Below are 22,083 nucleotides of genomic sequence, written 5' to 3'. Positions count from 1 at the left end.
CCACGTGGGAGAGGATATTGGAAATTTAATCAAAGCCTACTGGATGATAACTTGTTTATAACTAGGACAGAATAATTTAGAACAGACTTTTTCCCGACATAACATAGGTACAGCAGATCCCTTTATTGTATGGGACACTTTTAAATGTGCCTTTAGAGGCCATGCAATTCAGTACTCATCTATAAAACAAAAGCAATTTAGATCAAAAGAGTCCATATTAACAAAGGAAATTGAAGGATTAACAGTCCAGTTAGATAGCAATAAAAACTGTACCATAGAGGCACAGAATAAGTCAGAGAAAAAAATAAAATAAATGGAGGAACTTATTCAAGATCCAGTGTAATATTATAAAAATAAAGCAAACTGGATGGAATATGGGGAAAAATGCACCAAATTCTTTTTCAATCTTCAACATAGAAATGCTACCAAAATGTATTGAAACTTGTTACAAACAGCGCAAACTGTCTCGAACCAGAATAGAAAGAGTGGGAGGCCCCGGTGCACAACTGAGCAAGAGGACAAGTACATTAGTGTATCTAATGAGTTGCCTCTTCACTGTTGACATTGAGACTGGTGTTTTGCGGGTACTATTTAATGAATCTGCCAGTTGAGGACTTGTGAGGCATCTGTCTCAAACTAGATACTAATGTACTTTTGCTCAATTGTGCACCGGGGCCTCCCACTCCTCTTTCTATTCTGGTTAGTATCAAGGCGAGACCCAGATGCAGACACAGGAGACAGATGGTTGGAGTCTTACAATGTTTATTAATCCAAAAGGAGTAGGCAATAGAACGGTCATGGACTTGGCAAAAGGTCCAAACCAGATCAGAGTCCAGGAGGTACAGAGTGGCAGACAGGCTCGAGGACAGGGCAGGCGGAATGATCAGGTAGGCGGGTACAGAGTCCAGAAACAGGCACGGGTCAAAACCGGGAGGACTAGAAAAAGGAGAATAGCAAAAAGGAGGAGAACGGGAAAAACCCTGGTTGACTTGGAACATACAAGACAAACTGGCACAGAGACACCTGGATGGGGTGGAGACAATAACGAGGACAGGTGAAACAGATCAGGGTGTGACAGAGCCAGTTTGCGCTGTTCTGTGAAGGGAGTAGTACACAGCGTTATACAAGATCTTCAGTTTCTTGTCAATTTCTCGCACGGAATAGCCTTCATTTCTCAGAACAAGAGTAGACTGACGAGTTTCAGAAGAAAGGTCTTTGTTTCTGTCCAGTTTGAGCCTGTAATTTAACTCATAAATGCTGATGCTCATGATACTCAACTAGACTAATGAAGGCCAATTTTATTGCTTCTTTAACCAGAACAACAGTTTTCAGCTGTGCTAACATAATTGCGAAAGGGTTTTCTGATCAATTAGACTATTAAAATTATAAACGTGGATTAACTAACACAACGTGCCATTGGAACACAGGAGTGATGGTTGCTGATAGTGGTCCTCTGTACGCCTATGAAGATATTCCATAAAAAATTGTCATTTACAAAATTCACTGTATTGCTGATCAATTTGATGTTATTTTAATGGACCAAAAATGTGCTTTTCTTTCAAAAACAAGGACATTTCGAAGTGACCCCAAACTTTTGAAAGGTAGTATATATGGGGGATACAACCTTCTCAGCTCTGCAGATTTTGCTGCGAGGAGGCAGAGCCATTAGATCATTTATTTTGGTACTGTCCATATGTAGCTCGTTTTTGGTCACAGGTCCAGGAATGGCTGAAGAATTGCAACATTTACCTTGAACTAACATTGCAGATAGCAATCCTGGGTGATTTGAAAAGTCATAGTCAATCAATCAATAATATAATAATTATTTTAGCAAAAATGTTTATCTTTAATTTACAATCTGTAGAAGCTATGAGAATAGAAAGGTTCAGTACTTTTGTGAAGCATCACAGCACAGTTGAAAAATGTATGGCAAATAGAAATCCAAAATGGATGGTGTTAAGAGATACAGTAGATGGGAGGGGTTGAATGGAGCTGAAGGGTGGGACTAATAACAACAACATAACCAATGTAAAATGTATATAGGTTCAGATATTTTGTGAAATAGCACAGCAGCAAATAGAAATCAAACTGGATGGACATCAGAAATAGAGGTAGGACTAAAAACAAACAAAATATAACTATTGCAAAATAGATTGTGTCTGTAAAATGTGTATAAACTGAAGATAGAAGCAACAATCTATCCGCAATATTAAAGCTGATCCACCCCTTAAAAATAAAAAAATAAAAAATATAGTACTTAAGTAAAAATACTTTAAGTACTACTAAGTCGTTTTGGGGGGTATCTGTACTTTACTATTTATATTTTTGATTACTTTTATTTTTACTTTACTACATTCCTAAAGAAATTGTTTATTTTTTACCCCGTACATTTTCTCTGACACCCAAAATTACATGTTACATTTTGAATGCTTAGCAGGACAGTAAAATGGTTCAATTCACTCACTTATCAGCCCTACTGCCTCTGATCTGGCGGACCCACAAACACAAATGCTTTGTTTGTAAGTTATGTCTGAGTGTTGGAGTGTGCCTCTGGTGATGAGTAAATTGAAAACACAAACAAATGGTGTCGTCTGGTTTTCTTAATATAAGGAACACTTTTACTTTTGATACTTAAGTATATTTGAGCAATTATTTTTTATTTAACCTTAATTTAACCAGGCAAGTCAGTTCCGAACAAATTCTTATTTACAATGATTTACATGTACTTTTGATACTTAAGTATATTTAAAACCAAATACATTTAGACTTTTACTTAAGTAGTATTTTACTGGGTGACTTTCACTTTAACTTGAGTCATTTTCTAATAAGGTGTCTTTACTTTTACTCAAGTATGACAATTAGTTACTTTTTCCAACACTGCCCACGGCATCATGAAATTGACCAAGTACCAAGACATTTGAGTCAAAAACCGGGAGTCTGAAACTTGCCCGGAAGTGGATCTTACAGAGAGAGAGGGATCAAACCAGGGTCTGTAATGACGCCTCTAGCACTGAGATGCAGTACCTTAGATCGCTGCGCCACTCGGGAGCCCTAAATAGATTAGTGAGTGAGTGAGTGAGTGAGTGAGTGAGTGAGTGAGTGAGTGAGTGAGTGAGTGAGTGAGTGAGTGAGAGAGAGAGAGAAGTGGGGGATAGAGAGTGAAGGGGGGATAGAGAGTGAAGGGGGGATAGAGAGTGAAGGGGGGATAGAGAGAGGAAGAGAGGAAGAGAGGGTAAAAGGGGGGATAGAGAAAGAGAGAGAGTGAAGGGGGAGATCGAGAGAGAGGGAGAGCGATAGGCGATAGAGAGAGTAGAAGATAAATATCAAGAGAGGAGCAACAATGTGCCGTAGCATCATGAATAAAAAATGGGGACTGAAAGAGAGGTCGAAAGCTCAATTACAGTGAGTTTAAACACATTAACCTTATGGGACCCATAGAACGAGTCATTAAACCAAAGAAGCCACACAAGAGTTAAAGAACAATGCCATGCCTCCAGCCCGACACCAAAATGCTAAAAACCCAATTGACCCACAATTTACCCATCAAACGACGGCTCTGCTAGGCATGGACCAACTCCATTCCAGGTTAATTAACCAATCAAGGAGAAAGATAACCATTTGCATAACTAAATGCGCCATGTCTGCAAGGACCAACACCAGAGTCAGAATCAATTTGGAATATAGATTTAGTTAAATGGCTCTGATGTTCGAACTAATTGCCTCTGAAAAACACGAGGAGGAAAAAATGTCCACCAAACAGTCTAGCCTACACTCTTTGAAAAAAAGGCTCCAAAAGGGTTCTTCGGCTGTCCCTATAGGATAACCCTTTTTGGTTCTAGAATGGATAGTACATGAACCCAAAAGGGTTCTACCTGGAACCAAAAGGGTTCTACCGAGAACCATCAAGACTTATTCAAAGGGTTCTCCTATGGGGACAACCGAACATCCCTCATCCCAAAAATTCTAGGTGTAGTATTCGTTTCTTCATGTTTTGCTGGTTATGATGGGTCAGTGGCAACAGAGCCTGACACTTCACATGGTAAATTACATCTGTCTGTAATAAGATTTCAACTGCCAACTAAACCTCTTTCTGGAGGGAATATAAAGACGCCATATCATATCATACCAAAAGGCATTGGTTGTCCTTCATTTTAACAGCTTAAGTGATGCCAGAGGCATGTGTGGTGACAATTACATTGTGACATCATTGTCATAAGTTTCATGATTTCACCCACCATTAGCCTAATGAAGAACAAATCATACAAATCCATGTGAGATGAAGTGTTGATTTGGGTGTAATTGACCCTCACACAAGTGTCAGGCCAAGATTTGGGTTCAGGCTAAGCATCCATTTAGTCAATGCTGTCTAAATTGTGAGAGAATTTTCCACATATCTGTTGTTTCTCCCCAATGGCTTCATGACTGTTAACTATACTGACCCAAAGAATTGGGTCAACAGCAATCCACCGCAGGGCAGCATGCTGCCCAGGCAGATAACTAGAAGGAGAAATTGTCCCTAAGTGGATTCATCACGGGTACATCATTGGAGACAAAATGTTCCTACGTCTCTCTCATTATTGGTAGGCAGCGCAACTGCAGTTCATGTCAATCGAGAACAACTACTATACATGCAAATACTGCAGCCACCAGGGACCGAGCAGCAATGAACCTCTAACATACTGTATCTGCAATGCTTGACTATTGATGTCGCAAAAGGCACATGCCAAATTCAAGAGTTTTTATGATGCATTATTGCATTTATGTAAATATCCAAAACAAAACTAACAATAATGGCAACTAAAATTATTTTGAGCCTTCTAGGTAAATACACATTTCAATGCATATCATCACTCACTTGCATACATGAAATTAAGTAAGGACCCAGGAAAGGCCGAAAGCAGTGCATTTATTCATGTTTATGTTTTATTGATGTGGGGAGAACTTTGCCCCAGGAAAGTCAACCAATCATTTTCAGATTGGCTCCCACTCTCTGTGGAGATCAGTCATTCCTTTATCTTAACATTCTATTCTTGTTTTTTTGTTTTGTTTTAATTGGCTTATCCAAGTGCCTGGTTTTGTTATGGAACCATGAATCCCAATCCTGTATCTTTTGTGGAACGTGAAAGCAGACAGAGACATAAAAGGTACACCAAAGAAAAGAGCTGTTTGCAGAGATTTAGATTCTTTGGAGATGCTTGAATGGACAGACTCCATGGCAACAGAGGTGTTCTAGCCATAATTTAATTTTGATATACATTGTGATACCAGCTGGACACATCTCTCTCTTTCTCTCTCTCTCCCTCTCCATCACACACACACATACATGCACACTTCTGACAAAATCAATTCTCTGTGCTACTAGATCACTATTGGTTTCCAGCCAAGGACGGAAACTCTGAAATTCAAAGTGTTCTCTTTGCTTGGATGAGGCAACACAAAGCTGCAGAGGGCAAACTGAGATTATTACTTGGTCTCACCGAATACCCCAGCCTATACACTGATTTCTTACATTTTACAACACTTCACATCATCAAAAACAGAACAGAACATTTCCATATTGGCCGATTACAGTCGGCTCTTAACTTGTATTTGCGTTTTTATGACAGACGCTTTCCTTTAAAACGATTTGAATCACTACATTCAGTGCTAATGGAGAAACATCCTGGTCCTGGAGATCTAAAGGATGCCCAGGTATTTGTTCCAGCCCAGCGCTAACACACCTAATCAGGGGCATAATGATTGATTGAAGAAATGCTGGTCAATAGTATTCTCGCCCACCAGCTGGCTCTCTATCTGTTGAACTGGTATGTGCAAGAGCAATTATCCTGGGGATGAGGTTAAGTCAAGAGTAACTCATGTAGCTAGAGTTGGCCAAGCAGCACTCAAGCATGGACTGCACCAGTAAATACCAGGGTATTTCATTTACAGATACAGGATCATAATTTGAGCATCCTGTTGCAGGATAACTAAACATTGGTGTGTATTTGAGATTTAAAAAGGTTTCAGAAGTCTGTAATTTCCACTTTGCAATTTCAGACTTGATTTAGTCTTACTAAGAATTTATCAACCGTCACAAAAATGACCATTAATTATAATCCACAAAATAATAAAAACAATCCTGCTGTAGTAAACTGGTTCAAATTACGATCCTACTTCTGTAACAGAGGTAGAGAGGACAGCTTGTTTCCTGCTATTTCATTAAAACTAGAAACAATATGAGTGATAGATCCAGGTTCCTAGACATTCTCCCTCCCTAAGGATCATATAGGACTTGTCATGCTTTCCAACTACATGCCTCCAATCATACTTAGTTTATCCTTCTCTGTCCCACTGGATCGTACTGTAAGAAGATTGCATCCCTCAAATATCACTTCATTCTAATGGGATAGGTAGGGGAGCGATATGATCATTCATCTTAAAAAGGGCATTTTGTATGAGAAATGTGGAACACTGTGATAGAAGACACTTTTCTGTTGGACTCAAGAGTATCCCGAGGGGCCAAACATACAATTTAAATTAACTTCCAGGGACACCCAGTTAATATCAGTCAACTATCAGGTTCTTTGTAATATACTTCACAAAAAATCCACTTCAGAAGCAATACCACATGTAAGTTACCTTTCAAGTTCCCTGAAAAGTTCAACGTAATAGGAGCTAGTGTACTGCTACTCTGCATACTCATGAATATGTACAGGATTTCGCACATCATAACAAATACATAAGCCATATCTTGGGAGAAAAAGAGTCCACTGGGCCACCGTGGTGTGTGTTTACTCACCTCCACTAGCACACTCCACTAGTAAAAAGAGTCCACTGGGCCACCGTGGTGTGTGTTTACTCACCTCCACTAGCACACTCCACTAGTAAAAAGAGTCCACTGGGCCACCGTGGTGTGTGTATACTCACCTCCACTAGCATACTCCACTAGTAAAAAGAGTCCACTGGGCCACCGTGGTGTGTGTATACTCACCTCCACTAGCACACTCCACTAGTAAAAAGAGTCCACTGGGCCACCGTGGTGTGTGTATACTCACCTCCACTAGCACACTCCACTAGTAAAAAGAGTCCACTGGGCCACCGTGGTGTGTGTATACTCACCTCCACTAGCACACTCCACTAGTAAAAAGAGTCCACTGGGCCACCGTGGTGTGTGTATACTCACCTCCACTAGCACACTCCACTAGTAAAAAGAGTCCACTGGGCCACCGTGGTGTGTGTATACTCACCTCCACTAGCACACTCCACTAGTAAAAAGAGTCCACTGGGCCACCGTGGTGTGTGTATACTCACCTCCACTAGCACACTCCACTAGTAAAAAGAGTCCACTGGGCCACCGTGGTGTGTGTATACTCACCTCCACTAGCACACTCCACTAGTAAAAAGAGTCTACTGGGCCACCGTGGTGTGTGTATACTCACCTCCACTAGCACACTCCACTAGTAAAAAGAGTCCACTGGGCCACCGTGGTGTGTGTATACTCACCTCCACTAGCACACTCCACTAGTAAAAAGAGTCCACTGGGCCACCGTGGTGTGTTTACTCACCTTTACTTGTATATTCATTCCTGGTAATAATTGTTGATTTGTTTCTTTATTACCTTTAAATATCCAAGTTGGTAAATGTTGAAAAGGTCTGAAAGACTATCTGGTGTATGGTGCCTAAATGTCCTGATTTCACATATATTAGCTTTCCCAGCAGGCATAGCCTTGTTTCCCTGTAATAGGTTAATTCATTAACAATTAAATCAATCCATTAACGTACACCAGCTAATGGCGAGGTTTTAAACACCACCGCATTTTCCCCAAACTACGTTTTACTCTATAGCCATCAACATCTCCACTAAAGACAACAGGCTTGATCGTGAGAGAGGCCAGTCGTGACCTGATTCCTTAAAAGATGAGTTAGGGAGGAGTCTGAATGCATCAAAAGATTGAAAAAAAAATATGGCTCATAGGTCTAGACCATTATTTTGAACCATCCTCCCCTTAGCAGCCTCCACTACGGGAGAGCTACCCTCCTGTAGGTTTTCACTCCAGCCGCAGTTGTAACTAACCTGGTCCAACTTATCAACCAGCTAATTATTAGAATCTGGTGTGCTAGATTAGGGTTGCAATGAAAACCTACCGGATGATAGTTCTGCGGGAACAGGATAGGAGAGCCCTGGTCTAGACATCGTGGCAAACACATTCATTTAATTGGGCCCCTGATGCACAACACACTAGTTGGATCTGCAGTGCCACTGAGAAAGACTTGTCAAACAGCACAAAGCTGGCAGGTAGCAGGAGAAGAAAGACTGTGACTGTGCCTCTGTTGTTCTCTCCAGATTGCAACCCATTTCACTGCACTGGCAAGCACAGGCAATTCAGAGGCCACTGAAATACATCTCAAGTTGATTCATTGTTAAAACTGGTACATTGCCTTCTCGGATTGGAATAGCATAAAAAGAGATGCAGAAAATAAGTAATTTAGAAAAGCTGTATTTTCATTAGCTGAACACATTTGGTGATGCTCACTCTGATTACTGTTGCTGTTTTGAGGCACCCCTCAAACTTTTCAGAGATTTGAATTTTGTGGTAACCTAATAATCAGGCACACATTAATAACAGACTGTGAAAGCAAGTTGTGCAATCACTAAGATAAACACCTATGACAAAACAATATGTGACAAGTTTTGCTCTCATGAATAAGGATTAATGTATTCATATATTCACAAGAAATAATTTTCATCAAACACCTGCAGTGAAATATTGATTGGTTACATTTAGTTAGCTAAAAGCCCACCATCTTGATTGTAATCAAAAGGACATCTACAAAAGGACATCTACAAAAAAACACAGTAGCAAATGACAAAAAACAAATATATTGTTTAGCTATAGAAAGACCTTGGTCTTTCCTAATCACAAATATGGATTGAATTGATTGTTTGTCTTTGTGAGTGATGACAAGTTATTCTGTGAAGTACCAATTTCATCCAAGCATAACTCTGGTGAAAGCCCTTATGCATTGATTGAGCTTGGCGAACAACATTAGTCTTTAAATGCTTGCTGTAGGCCAACACTCCATTATCTCCAATCCACACAGCCACACAGCCAAAACGTCAAAGTGTATGAGGATTCCTTACTCCATAATAAGTCCCTTGCATCCCAAGCACCTGAGAAATAATGGATGTATGAATGGCACTACGAGACATCGGCTGAGTAGTGTTTCACGACCTCGCTCAGCTTAGAACATGATAGCATTATCTGTTTTGCTTCAGGCAGGTGCCTGTGTGTGGCTCATGCACCATTGTAAGGGATGCCACATGACAACATTATATTTTAGTTAACAAGGTTCTGTAGATTCTGGCATCCATAAGGTGTCAGTACAATAATTTGGTATATACAGTACCTGTACATTCAAACAGTTGCATTTTGAGATTATATAATGTCAAAACCTCTGCAATTTTATGTTGAAAGGATCATGATTTAACTGAAGGTGAGATTTGAGTGAAAAAAAGATGCGGAACATCATAATATCTCCCGCCAATGAAAATAAATAGATAAACAATAACAACAAATTAGGCTATTCTCCTCAATATTACTATGCTGTGACAGTTATTCATAATTCCTTACATGCAAGCTTGTCAAATTTGATTCACCGCCTGCTTCATCTCTGATTAAGTCCATAACATAATGAGTGTGTGTGTGCCTATATTTGTGTGTGTGTGTGTGTGTGTGTGTGTGTGTGTGTGTGTGTGTGTGTGTGTGTGTGTGTGTGTCTGCGTGCAACAGAAGTGCAGCATTGACTTTAAATGCACTTTGTGAAGCCAAATGAATCTGAGTGCTGTGGAAGTGCTGAGGCCCCACATTGATGTTCTGCATTATGGTCCCTTCACACAAATCATTCATGATAAAAGCAAATAGAAGTGTCATTTGGAGGAGTACAAATATAGTTATAGGAGTGGAACGCTAACACGCTAAGTGCCCTTATTACTGTATAAGTATTCCTGTAAGTACAGTGTAAAAAGTATTGTAATTACAAATTGTTACACTGCACTTACAACTGCAATCCTTACCCTTGACCTTACCCTTACCCTAACTCTAATCTTAACTCTAACCCTAAACACATGGCAAGTGCAGTGTAACAATGACTACACTGTACTGACAGGAATAATTACACTAACACTATTCAATAACCGCAAAGCAGTCTGTCATCAACCCCACAAACGTATAATACTATGTCATTAAGACATTGTGGGGGAACATTCACAGAGTAACATGGTCTTCATTATAGCCTTCCATGGTGGTGTATATTGTAATCAATCAGGTATCCAACCCCCGGTTGTATGTGCGCCTCAATACCACGGTAGCCCACTGAGCTATGGCAATATCCCTGAGCTCTAACATGAGTCTTCAGCTCTCTGGCAAAGTTACCCAGGCAAGGTGTAGTTCACTGAACTACATCTGCTACACATAGTCCCCATCAGCAACAGTGAATTTGCGGATCTCATGAGACTACAGAAAGTGAAACGTTCCAATAGACCCCTAAACAGTTTGGACTTCAGTGTCAATGACTGCCACACTTACATACTGCAGTAACCTATTATACACTGAGTAGACTTAAGAAATAAGGCACGAGGTGGTGTAGAATATGTCCAATATACCATCGCTAAGAGCTGTTCTTAGGCAAGACGCAACGCCATCGACTGTGGTATATTGGCCATATACCACAAACCCCCAAGGTGCCTAAATGCTATTATAAACTGCTTACCAATGTAATTAGAGCAGTGAAAATAAATGCTTTGTCATACCCGTGGTATACTGATATACCATGGCTGTCAGCCAATCAGCATTAAGGGCTCAAACCACACAGTTAATAAAAAAACATCAAAACATCTTAGATGTGATGTCCCGTTTTGGGAACCTGCATGGTTCTGGTACCGGTTCTGACCAGCATCTTTGCTTATAAATCGACATATATCGAAATGGATTGCATTGAGCGATAGCCCTGATTCTCACAGACACAAGCGTATGTATATTTGGCCTGTGTGAAGCGGGATGTGAAATCTGACACCACTTGAACCTGGGATGTCTCTTCTACCATTTCATTAGCTCTTCCGACTGTCCATCAACTCCTGGCTGAACACTACTCACATGCTCTATTTAACCTTCATTTAACTAGGCAAGTCAGTTAAGAACAAATTCTTATTTACAATGATGGCCTACTCCAGTCAAACCCTAACCCGGACAACGCTGTGCCAATTGTGAGCCGCCCTTTGGGACTCCCATTCACGGCCGGTTGTGATACAGCCTGGAATCGAACCAGGGTCTGTAGTGACGCCTCTAGCACTGAGATGCAGTGCCTTAGACTGCTGCACCACTTGGGAGCCCACTAGCAAAGTATTGCAGCAGGAGAGAGTGGTTTCGTCGCAGTAGCACATTCATAGATCAATTTATAGCCAGTAATCTAAGATAATTCATATATTTTAAACATAAAACACTTTTTGTTTGTCATAGAGGGAGAATATTAATATGTGGTGAAAGGCGAGTTCCTAACGGGTTCAGGTAGCCAAGCTACTTCTATGTGAGACGTTCACTGCTATAGGGGCAGACGTTTTCATCAAGAGAGAGCTTTAGCAAATATGCACATTTTCTCTAACACTAAACATACAAATATGTATTTTACAGTTATAAGGAAGGTGATATATTTAGAAACCATATAAGTAATTTCAGGCCTTAATCATACAGTTGTATTGAATAGGAAATACATCATATAAAATATTTCATATTTGTCTCATATTTTTACTGTGTATTTGAGCGTGTGTCCTCCAAAGTGACTACACCCCCAAAAAATGTACCAGAAAGGTGAAATGTTAACCTTTCTTGGAGTATGCAGCATTACTAATTATTGTTTATGGCCCTCTCAAGATAAATAATTACTTTGGGGGACTATGCAGATTACATTTTGTTTACATTTAGTTACATTTAACTGGTTTTAAGAACACCTTCCTAATTTTGAGTTGCACCCCCTTTTGCCCTCAGAACAGCCTCAATTCGTCGGGGCATGGACTTTACAAGGTGTCAAAAATGTTCCACAGGGATGCTGGCCCATGTTGACTCCAACTTCCCACAGTTGTGTCAAGTTGGCAGGGTATCCTTTGGGTGGTAGACCATTCTTGATACACATGGGAAACTATTGAGCATGAAAAACCCAGCAGCGTTGCAGTTCTTGACACAAACAGGTGCGCCAGGCACCTACTACCATATCCCATTCAAAGGCACTTAAATATTTTGTCTTGCCCATTCAGTCTCTGAATGGCACACATACAGTACACAATTCATGTCTCAATTGTCTCATGGCTTAAAAATCCTCCTCTCCTCCCCTTCATCTGCACTGATTGAAGTGGATTTAACAAGTGACATCAATAACAGATCTTAGCTTTCACCTGGATTCACCTGGTCAGTCTGTCATGGAAAGAGCAGGTGTTATTCGTGTTTTATACACTCAGTGTAGATTAGACCACACCTATTTCTCCTACTATTGCCATACCTTACTGATGTTGACACTTGGACTAATTTTGAAATTACAACAGTGGGCCAAATGCCATGGACAAAGGAGGCATTAAATAAATTGTATAAAGCTGAAATACTCTGCAGAGTATACCCTGGGTAGCCAACAGCCCAGGGGCAAACTGGTCATTTGGCATTTTGGGCAAATGCCTGACGGGCTGCTTCATTTTTAGCCCAGTGGGCCTGTGTAACTTGGATTTTTTTTGCACAAAATGATTGTTTGTTGTCTGTGCAGATTGTTGTGCATAAGAGTATTTAATCTATTATGAATATGTTTTTCTCTATAATGGAATGAGATAGAATAGTATAGTTAATTTGTCTCTGGTTTGGAGGCACAGTGCTCATTCTGAGCTTTAGTTGTATGGAGTAATACTTCACTGTATGCTTGCAACACATTTTCTTCATTCCTTTTACATGGAAATAGCAATACTTCACAGACAACACCTACAAAAAGCCTACCCACTCCAACAGGTACGCTCACATTTGCTGATTCTAACCCCTCTCCTATAATTACGCACTAACATGGTCAGATTGGCCATTTGGAAATACTGGCAAATTCCAGAAGCGCCGAACCATCTGTGTGTTGGGTGGGTTGTTCAAAACAAGATGGGCCCTTCTGGTTTTCTGATTGGCTGAGCTGAGGCCATGCAAAAATGTACATTAGCAAAGAGACCCGATCTGACTTTCTGTCATCAGGCATCCCAGATCATGGATCGTATAAAACCGAAAGGGGTTGCCGAAAAAAAGAGAGACCAAAAAAAGTATCTTGAGGCGGACGCTGCTAAATGTGTGAAATTAACCAACTTATTTTCTAAAGGTTCTGGTTCTGCTGGTCCAAGTGCTGTGACTCTTGTCTGTGATGAGAAATGATGCTATGCTTAGCGCCAACCGATCAGCTGCTACTACAGTGCAGTCAAGGTAGGGAGAAAACAGAGAAGGACACACAGACACTGACACAGATTAAGCCTCGTGCTATCAGTTAACATTTTGGCTGAATATTGTATGAAATAGTAGGCTAATTAACACTTAGGCCTAATTAGAGAATGGAGGATTCGGGGAACAAATATGACAGGCACTAACTTGCAATAACCTAAAAAATCATTAGACTTGCTTTTATAACACATAACCCAATAGCCATCTACTGTATAAGACATTACATACAGTGCTACTGCTTTTTTTAATTAAATATCAGTCATTATGTATTACAATGAAACACTGAATTAATGCACAATAATTGCTCAATAATCCTCTGTTAAAGGTCAATTCGGGGACAATCTGTGCATGTTAATTGTTCTATTAAAGTTGATTTGTTTCTAAATCTCAGTCTCTTCAGCCAGCGAGTGGGTCGTAGTTTAGGAGCTGTAGTAACAAGTGACTCTGTGGTTGAATCACAGAGCATAGCCACCGCCACTGGAGGCTGGAAAGTCCTGCATATTTCCCGCCTATTTCATTCGCTGAAAGGCCTGTCACCTCTTTGCAGAAAGATACGCATACACGGGGAATCTATCCGCATCCACATAAACTAGTTCCGGCCTCACTCTATGACAAACACAGAAGGTTTGGTATTGAATTCAATATAATAAAATAGATAAAGAGGGAGGGAGAGAGACAGCCAGGTCCTTAATGTAGCCATTGGCTGCAGCCAAAGCATTAAGGATCTGTCTCTCTCTCTCTCTCTCCTCGCTCTCGCTCTGTTTTCTTCTATTGAATGATATGTAGCCTAATATTTAAACACTTAGTAAAGTAGGCAGGGGGGAACGCGTCAGGCACTAATTTGAAATAGGAATTTATACTGTTATAAGGTACTAAATAAGCCAATGGTGATCTATAAGGTATTCATTCTGTGATTTTGTTCTTTGGCTAATATTTGTGTTTATTCATTCACAACTAGGATGGGTAACACTTTATTTTAAGGGTCCAGAATAAACCATTTATGAGGATTTATAAATTGTGTGTTCATCATTGATTAATTATTACTACCACATGAGTATACAATTTACTAATAATTAGTCAAATATTTATGCAGCCCCTAATCTAAAGTGAGTGCTATTTACACTGTTTTGAGTGACAAGTGTAATTTCTCCCCAAAAGAGCTGCGCATGCCATTGGTAGACATTCCTGCAGTACTTGGTAAAAGAATAAGCACAAAACACAGGATGTTTAAGGAAATATATATACATGTGTGAATAACTAGCTTACTAACACTTACAAATGTGGGAGTAATGGTCAATGAGTGATGAGCAAACGGTTTGTAAATGCCTTATAATGCCTTATAAATGGTTTAATATGGACCTTAAAATAAAGTGTTACCCTAGGATGTTCCTGGGCACCGCACAGGCAGTGTTGTCCCCTGGTCTTCTGGTCCCAGTGATGCTAGGCTTACAGCACAGACATCTCAGCTGCTGCTGCAGTCATGTGTAGTGGAGGTAGGGAGAACAGAGAGAGAAACACACACACTGACACAGATGTCCTGCCAGTTTATTGATAGTTTGGCTCTGTATTATATATGTAATAGTAATTAACCCTTAGCATGGGGGGGGGGGGGGGGGGGGGGGTGCTTTCACAACCAGGATGTTGCTGGGCCCAGTACAGGCAGTGTGGTCCCCTGGTACCAGTGATGTGAGAAAGGATGCTAGGCTTAGCAGAGACAGCTCAGAGGTGAGTGCAGTGGAGGTAGGAAGAAAACAGAGAGACACAGATGTACTGCCAGTTTCTTAATATGTTGGCTCTATATGTAATAGCCATTAACACTTAGGAGTGACAGACAGAGTACAAGGTGAAGCAAAGACAGACAGAGTGACAACAGAGGAGAACAAGGAGAAGCACAGACAGACAGACAGACAGACAGCAGAGAAGATGCAGAGACATAAGGCACAACAGGGAGGCAACAGAGGCCCAATTATAGTGGTGAGTTCTATCACCAGCAGAGTTTTTACATGTTGTATTTGTCTTAGACATGAGCTGCTGAAAAGAGAAAAGGAGGAGGACAATGTTTCACAGGTCACTGTCTGCCCCTGTGCACTAATAATTAATTAGCCATAAAGCAAAGTAACCTCAATCACGAGACAGACATGTTATACATGAATAATCTCATGTCTTTAAATGATTCAGAGAAATGCTCCCTCTGAGTTTAATTGACAATAAAACCATGCATTATTTCGCGCGGGGTGAGAAAGCTGTGCGTAATGATGCGCAACTTGAACGCTAGGCTTTTGAAATATACTGCAGGTGATACATTGAGTAAAATACTAAAATGTTGAGTTAAAAATCGTCTTTAGAGATGCACACCATTTGTACATTATTAACTTTAATCTTAACTCACGCTGCTGTTTTCTCCAACCCAGTGCCCCATTGCCTGGTTGTGCGCAGAGTCTCCGGACAGAGGGAAAGTGGAGGTAACCAGAAGCGGCTCACTTTGCCTCGGGCTAGTTCTTGCGTCCTCCCCAGTTCGTCGGTATTCTGTCCTCGAACTGTAAACGCCTTGTAAAGGCTCCACAAGCTTCTCGGCTGAAAATGCGTCACCAGGACCTCCGATTTGACTCCTGTCCGAATATTCGCCAAATGATGTGCTTCGCTTTGTCCTCGTACGGTTACTTGAAGCAAATGTACCGTCTTTAACTTCAAAGGAACTGTCTGACTTTTTGCTGTCAGCAGTAAAATGCTTGGAACGGTTTGGCGCCTTTTTATCTCTGACAGTAGATACAGCGTCTGGTGGCACTTTCCCATTAACTCCGTCCAAGTCCTTTGGCAATTTCTCCTCACCTTTTGGAACTACGGCTTTTCCATCAATTGTTTCCATTCTAAAATCTCTGGAAAATGTGGATTCCTTGTCGATATACTTTGGGACTTTGACCCATGCGGATTTTAGGTTTGCGCGCAGCTCCAGAGGCAATTTATCCATACGGTTAAACCAAACGTTCGTCGTCGTAGAACTCGCTGGCCAACTTATTTCAGCGTATGCCGTCAACATATTGTAAAAAGAGATTAAAATGCAAGTCAAAAGAGCCCAACACCAAACTGACCCCGAGACGACCATGGTTTTCAACTCACTGTTGCCAAATATGTTAAAAAATAAAAATAAGTTTGACGGTGGTAGTAGATTGATCAACTTGTGAAATATTCACTGCGTTACCGTTACAATCAAGAGTCGCTTAAACTGATCTGCTCACGTCCAGGAATTTGTCAAAGTGACCAACAACCAGTTGGGGAGGCGCTGCACAGCAGACAAAATGCGCCCGACAGAAAGTGATTGTGGCAATTGGAGGGGTGTGTAGGACAAGAATTACGTTAAAAACGCATTAAATATCTAAACTTGTTTATTTATTTTTAATCAACATGAATTAGTGGAAGTATCATTATTTGCCAAATCCATATGGAATAGGTATCCAGCCAACTGGATAGCATCCTCCAGTGCGTCATTGGTTCATCCGACAAAAACATTAATCTCAGTATAGGCAATCTTTACCATTGAATTTCCTTCTGCAGAACAGGTGAGTGTACAGCTTTAATAGACAACCAATAAGCCATGTGGATATGCACATAATAGGCACATTTTGGATATATTTTGTAGATTTGAAGGAAGAAACATCTAGAGTATGTTGCCAATTTTCTGACATGTATGTGTATTTAGGCCTACATTTGGAAGAGTTCACCGAAAATACAAATGTACATGATTTTCTTCTAACCTTGACTTAGACAGTTTATATGTTGTGCATATTTAGGTTATTTCATTCATTTCAGCAGCCTCTGGCTTGCATTAGCTTCCTCGGACCTCTAATAAATGGCTCTCAACAAGGTATATCCTAGCATGGAAGTTCCTTCCAAACCTCTGCAACATCAATTGAGTAGAAAATCATGTAAATGTTTATTTTGGGTGAACTATGCCAGGAAAACAATAGGAACGCCTTGTGTTAAGAAGTATTCAAGAATGACAGTATTGTCATCGGCTCAAACCAGCTCAGAACATGGCAGTCTAGCTGTTTTTCAGAGGTGGTGTCATGGAAAACTCTCATTGCTGTGTATCACTGTGCTAAAGAAAACTGAAAACTGAAAAAAAACACACAAAAAACAGCAGTTGATCTTTATCCAACTTATCTGTGCATATTTGAATGTATTTTTTTTTAATAGGCCAAACAAACAGTGTGCTATGAAATTATATTCAGTCTGTATGGTTGCAAGAATTTCTATGCCCTCTAGCAATACTATATCCTATTCTGGTGTTCTAAACGTTCTGTTTGTAAGTCCAGCCATTTAGCCTGTTTTTGAAAAGTATGGTCATGTGCATACACTTTCCTTATCAAGTAAACAATGTATTAATACCTACTTACATACATTTGAGGAGAAGTAGCATTCTTTATAATGATATGCTAATTGAAAATTATTATGTTCAATTAGAGGTGCACAGCAAATCAAGAGTAATTTCCTTTTGTCAGTGTCAGTCAGCGCTCCCTATAATTGTATCTCAATCTTTGAGGATATGGCAGAGTTGATTTGAGAAACAGGAGAGCAAAGTGGGGAGGAGGTCTATGAAGAACATAATTATGCAGGAGATAGTGACTGAAATGTATGTGATATTTACATCACCTGTCAATCGCGCTCTGATAGAAAAAATTAGAACAAAGATTTCCATTTCTTTCAAGGCCAAAGTGTCTTTGCATCAAAGGAAGGAGACAAAGCATTTTGCTGCATCAAACGAGAGGGCAACCGTTACATAGAATAATTAGGCTATGCAATTACTCCCACTTTATCCAACTTGGATCTCTTATGACTTCTTTTTACAATTATCCTTCTATCCTATTCCTGCTAATGAATGACAATAATGTAGCAAAACCTGCAATATAAACTGTAATATGCTAGTTGTGAAACTCACGTAAGAAACTATTCTTGCCACTTATATGTACACTGAGTGTCCAAAACATTAAGAACCTGCTCTTTCCATGACATTGACTGACCAGGTGAATCCAGGTGAAAGCTATGATCCCTTATTGATGTCACTTGTTAAATCCACTTCAATCAGCAAAGATGAAGGGGAGGAGACCGGTTAAATAAGGATTTTTAAGCCTTGAGACAATTGAGATATGGATTGTGCATGTGTGCAATTCAGAGAGTGAATGGGCAATACAAAAGATTTAAGTGACTTTGAACGTGATATGTAGTAGGTGCCAGGCACACCGTTTTGTGTCAAGATCTGCAATGCTGATGGGCTTTTCACTCTCAACAGTTTCCCATGTGTATCAAGAATGGTCCACTATCCAAAGGACATCCAGCCAACATGTCACAACAGGGAAGGATTGGAATCAACATTGGCCGGCATCCCTGGGGAACGCCTTCGACACCATGTAGAGTCCATGCCCTGGCAAACAATATCAGGAAGGTGTTCCTAATCTTTTGTACACTCAGTGTATATGTAACAGTATAGCTTCCGTCCCTCTCCTCGCCCCAACCTGGGCTAGAACCAGGGTCCCTCTGCACACATCAACAGTCACCCTCAAAGCATCGTTACCCATCGCTCCACAAAAGCCGCGGCCCTTGCAGAGGGGAACCACTACTTCAAGGTCTCAAACCGATTGAAACGCTATTACCGCGCACCACCGCTAACTAGCTAGCCATTTCACATCGGTTACATATATCATGATTGTTCTGTAGTTACTGTATATGACCAACTTGCGATGAAATACACTCTGTATAAGCAGCTCAAGGCATGTTTTAAATCACATGTAACACTCACTCAGTGTCCTTGAAAGTTTAATTTAAAATCACAACACACATGAGTTGTTGACATAATGGCTGAAAGTGACAGCAAATCAATGTGTGGCTGATACAACCTATGACAGTGCCACAGTAGATCCCTATAGAGTGTAATGTACAAAAAAGCAAAAGAGAATCCAGTGACTCCGTGTCTCAGGAGTTTTGCATTTGGCCACTCCTTTCTGCACGGCTGTACAAACAAATTGAGATTCATGGAACTGGAAGCTTGGGCAGCAGGTGCTACTGTTGTGGCTCTCAAACTCAGCCCCATGCAAACGGCATACACGCGCAAGCACGCACGCCACACACACACACGCACACGCACACTCACACACAGAACCACACACACACTATGTGGGCCAATCCTGCCACCACAACCCCTCTGACATGGAAGTCTAATTGGACTGATGAGACTCTGTTTACCGATTATTCACCTGAAATGAAGTGGCCAGTTCCCAAACTGACCATGGCAGACCAGTAAGGGAAACCACCTCCAACAATGACATATCTTTTAATCTATTCTAACCTTGAGCCATTCCAAGCATGTGTTGTTGTGTGTGTGTGTGTGTGTGTGTGTGTGTGTGTGTGTGTGTGTGTGTGTGTGTGTGTGTGTGTGTGTGTGTGTGTGTGTGTGTGTGTGTGTGTGTGTGTGTGTGTGTGTGTGTAGGAGGGGGGGACTGAGAGAGAGAGAGAGAGAGAGAGACAGACAGACAGACAGACAGACAGAAGGAAAGAATAAGGGGGAGCAGAAGTGTGTGCGAGCGCGTGTGTGTGTGCGCGTGTGCATGTGTCTGCGTGCGAGACAAAGAGAGAGATGGAGAAAAAGAGAGTCTCCCAGACTCCAACTCTGCATGTGTGTATCTACGCTTTTCACTCCCCTCCCCTGATTAGATGATTAATTCGATTATCAGATCAAATCCTCTCATTTAAGTAGGTTTGCCGAGTCGAGCCCTGAAAACAGCAGCTCCTCTCAGCCTCCAGCCAACCGAGCCTAGACAAGGAGGAGCAGCCCAGAAGCTCTCAGGATAAAATCACATTTGTGCATCCACTGTCTGCATTCCAAGCTTGCTAGCTTCAACACTTCCTTGATCCTGACAGAGCAGACACACTGGAAGTAACAGTAACAGTAATGGCCGTCACACAGACAACTCACAGTCCGGCACTGGAGATGAACAACAAGGTGCACTCTCTCCATGCCATTAACCCTTAAAAATCTAAAGTCTTCCTTATGCTTCGGTTCGGCTGGTGCTGACATGGAAATGTTTAACGATGGTCATACCATGTATCCTTTAGCTAATTGATTTGGAATTTTAGGACCCCTGTAAGTATCAAAAAAGTATATATAAAAATGATTTGACAAAATATTGAACTTGTCCTTTACTACTATAGTCCATAGAAATACATTGAATAACACATAAAAAAAATTTTATGAAACATTGTCCTCCTCCTTTTCTAAAAAAAATGGTAAATTTGGATTAAACATTTTTTTAAATCTTCAGCAATCTACACACAATACCTCATAATGACAAAGTGAATAAAGGTTTATCGAAATGTTAGTAAATGTATAAAATTAAAAAAATAGGTATTCAGACCCTTTGCTATGAGACTCGGAATTGAACTCAGGTGCATCCTATTTCCATTAATCATCCTTGAGATGTTTCTACAACTTGATTGGAGTCCATCTGTGGTAAATTCAATTGATTGGACATGATTTGGATAGGCACACATCTGTCTATATAAGGTCCCACAGTTTAGACTGCATATAAGAGCAAAAACCATGTAATTGTGAGGTGGAAGGAATTGTCTGTAGAGCTCCGAGACAGGATTGTGTCAAGGCACAGATCTGGGGAAGGGTAGAAATATATTTCAGCTGGTTTGAAGATCCTCAAGAACACAGTGGCCTCCATCATTCTTAAATGGAAGAAGTTTGGAACCACCAAGCTCTGGACACCCAGAGCTCTGGAGTTCCTCTGTGGAGATGGGAGAACCTTCCAGAAGGACACCACCAATCAGGCGTTTATGGTGGAAGCCACTCCTCAGTAAAAGGCACATGACAGCCCGCTTGAAAATAAAGGTGTGCCAAGCTTGTAGCGTCATACCCAAGAAGACTCAAGGCTGTAATTGCTGCCGAAGGTGCTTCAACAAAGTACTGAGTAAAGGGTCTGAATACTCATGTAAATGTGATATTTCTGTTTTTCAGCAACATTAGCAAACATTTCTAAAAACCTGTTTTTCCTTTATCATTAGGGGGTATTGTGTGTTGAATGATGAGGGGAAAAAACTATGAATCCATTTTATAATAAGGCTGTAATGTAACAAAATGTGAAAAAGTGAAGGGGTCTGAATATTTTCTGAAGGCGCTGTATATTACATTTCTTGGACATACTGTATATTTAACCCCGGTACTGGGTTACCTTCAGACGAGTCCCGTGACACTAGGGGGGGATGTAGAGCAAAACAGAGAACACCATGTTTGTGTTCATATTAGTCTAAAGGCCAAACCGTTATGACACCACATACATTTTTGTAAGAAGACCGATTTTCGGGATGTCTCCTGATCTGACAACCAGCGCTGTAGCTCTGCCACTTTCCAACGTTGATGTGGAAGGTGGACATAGGCCGTTGATTGAGCCCATACAAAAGAGCTCATACAAAAACAAACTTAAACAGATGGATTTGGATGCGTATTTTGTAATTTGGTTAATTAGATGGACGGACGTGAGTCAATCGATTAAAGACAAAAAAAACTACCTACTGCGGATGGAGAAAAAAAACATGGTGGGAGAAA

The 22,083-nt window shown here is 40.7% G+C and overlaps 1 protein-coding gene across 3 annotated transcripts in view; it reads right to left on the bottom strand.

Moving 5' to 3' along the window:
- The window catches only part of LOC110529121 (VPS10 domain-containing receptor SorCS3), a 55,415-nt gene extending 38,672 nt beyond the window's left edge, over positions 1-16,743 (bottom strand). For all 3 annotated transcript variants that reach the window (XR_005052843.1, XM_021611265.2, XM_021611270.2), the window contains exon 1: positions 15,871-16,743. Coding sequence is in view for 2 of the 3 variants with exons in the window: in XM_021611265.2 (XP_021466940.2) it covers positions 15,871-16,584 (714 nt within the window). In the remaining variant the exon portion in view is untranslated. The remainder of the gene's footprint in view (positions 1-15,870) is intronic.
- Between the last annotated feature and the right edge of the window lie 5,340 nt (positions 16,744-22,083).

The sequence above is a fragment of the Oncorhynchus mykiss genome, chromosome 1 (assembly GCF_013265735.2).
Source record: "Oncorhynchus mykiss isolate Arlee chromosome 1, USDA_OmykA_1.1, whole genome shotgun sequence".
Taxonomy (NCBI): domain Eukaryota; kingdom Metazoa; phylum Chordata; class Actinopteri; order Salmoniformes; family Salmonidae; genus Oncorhynchus; species Oncorhynchus mykiss.
This window is presented reverse-complemented; position numbering and strand designations above follow the sequence as displayed.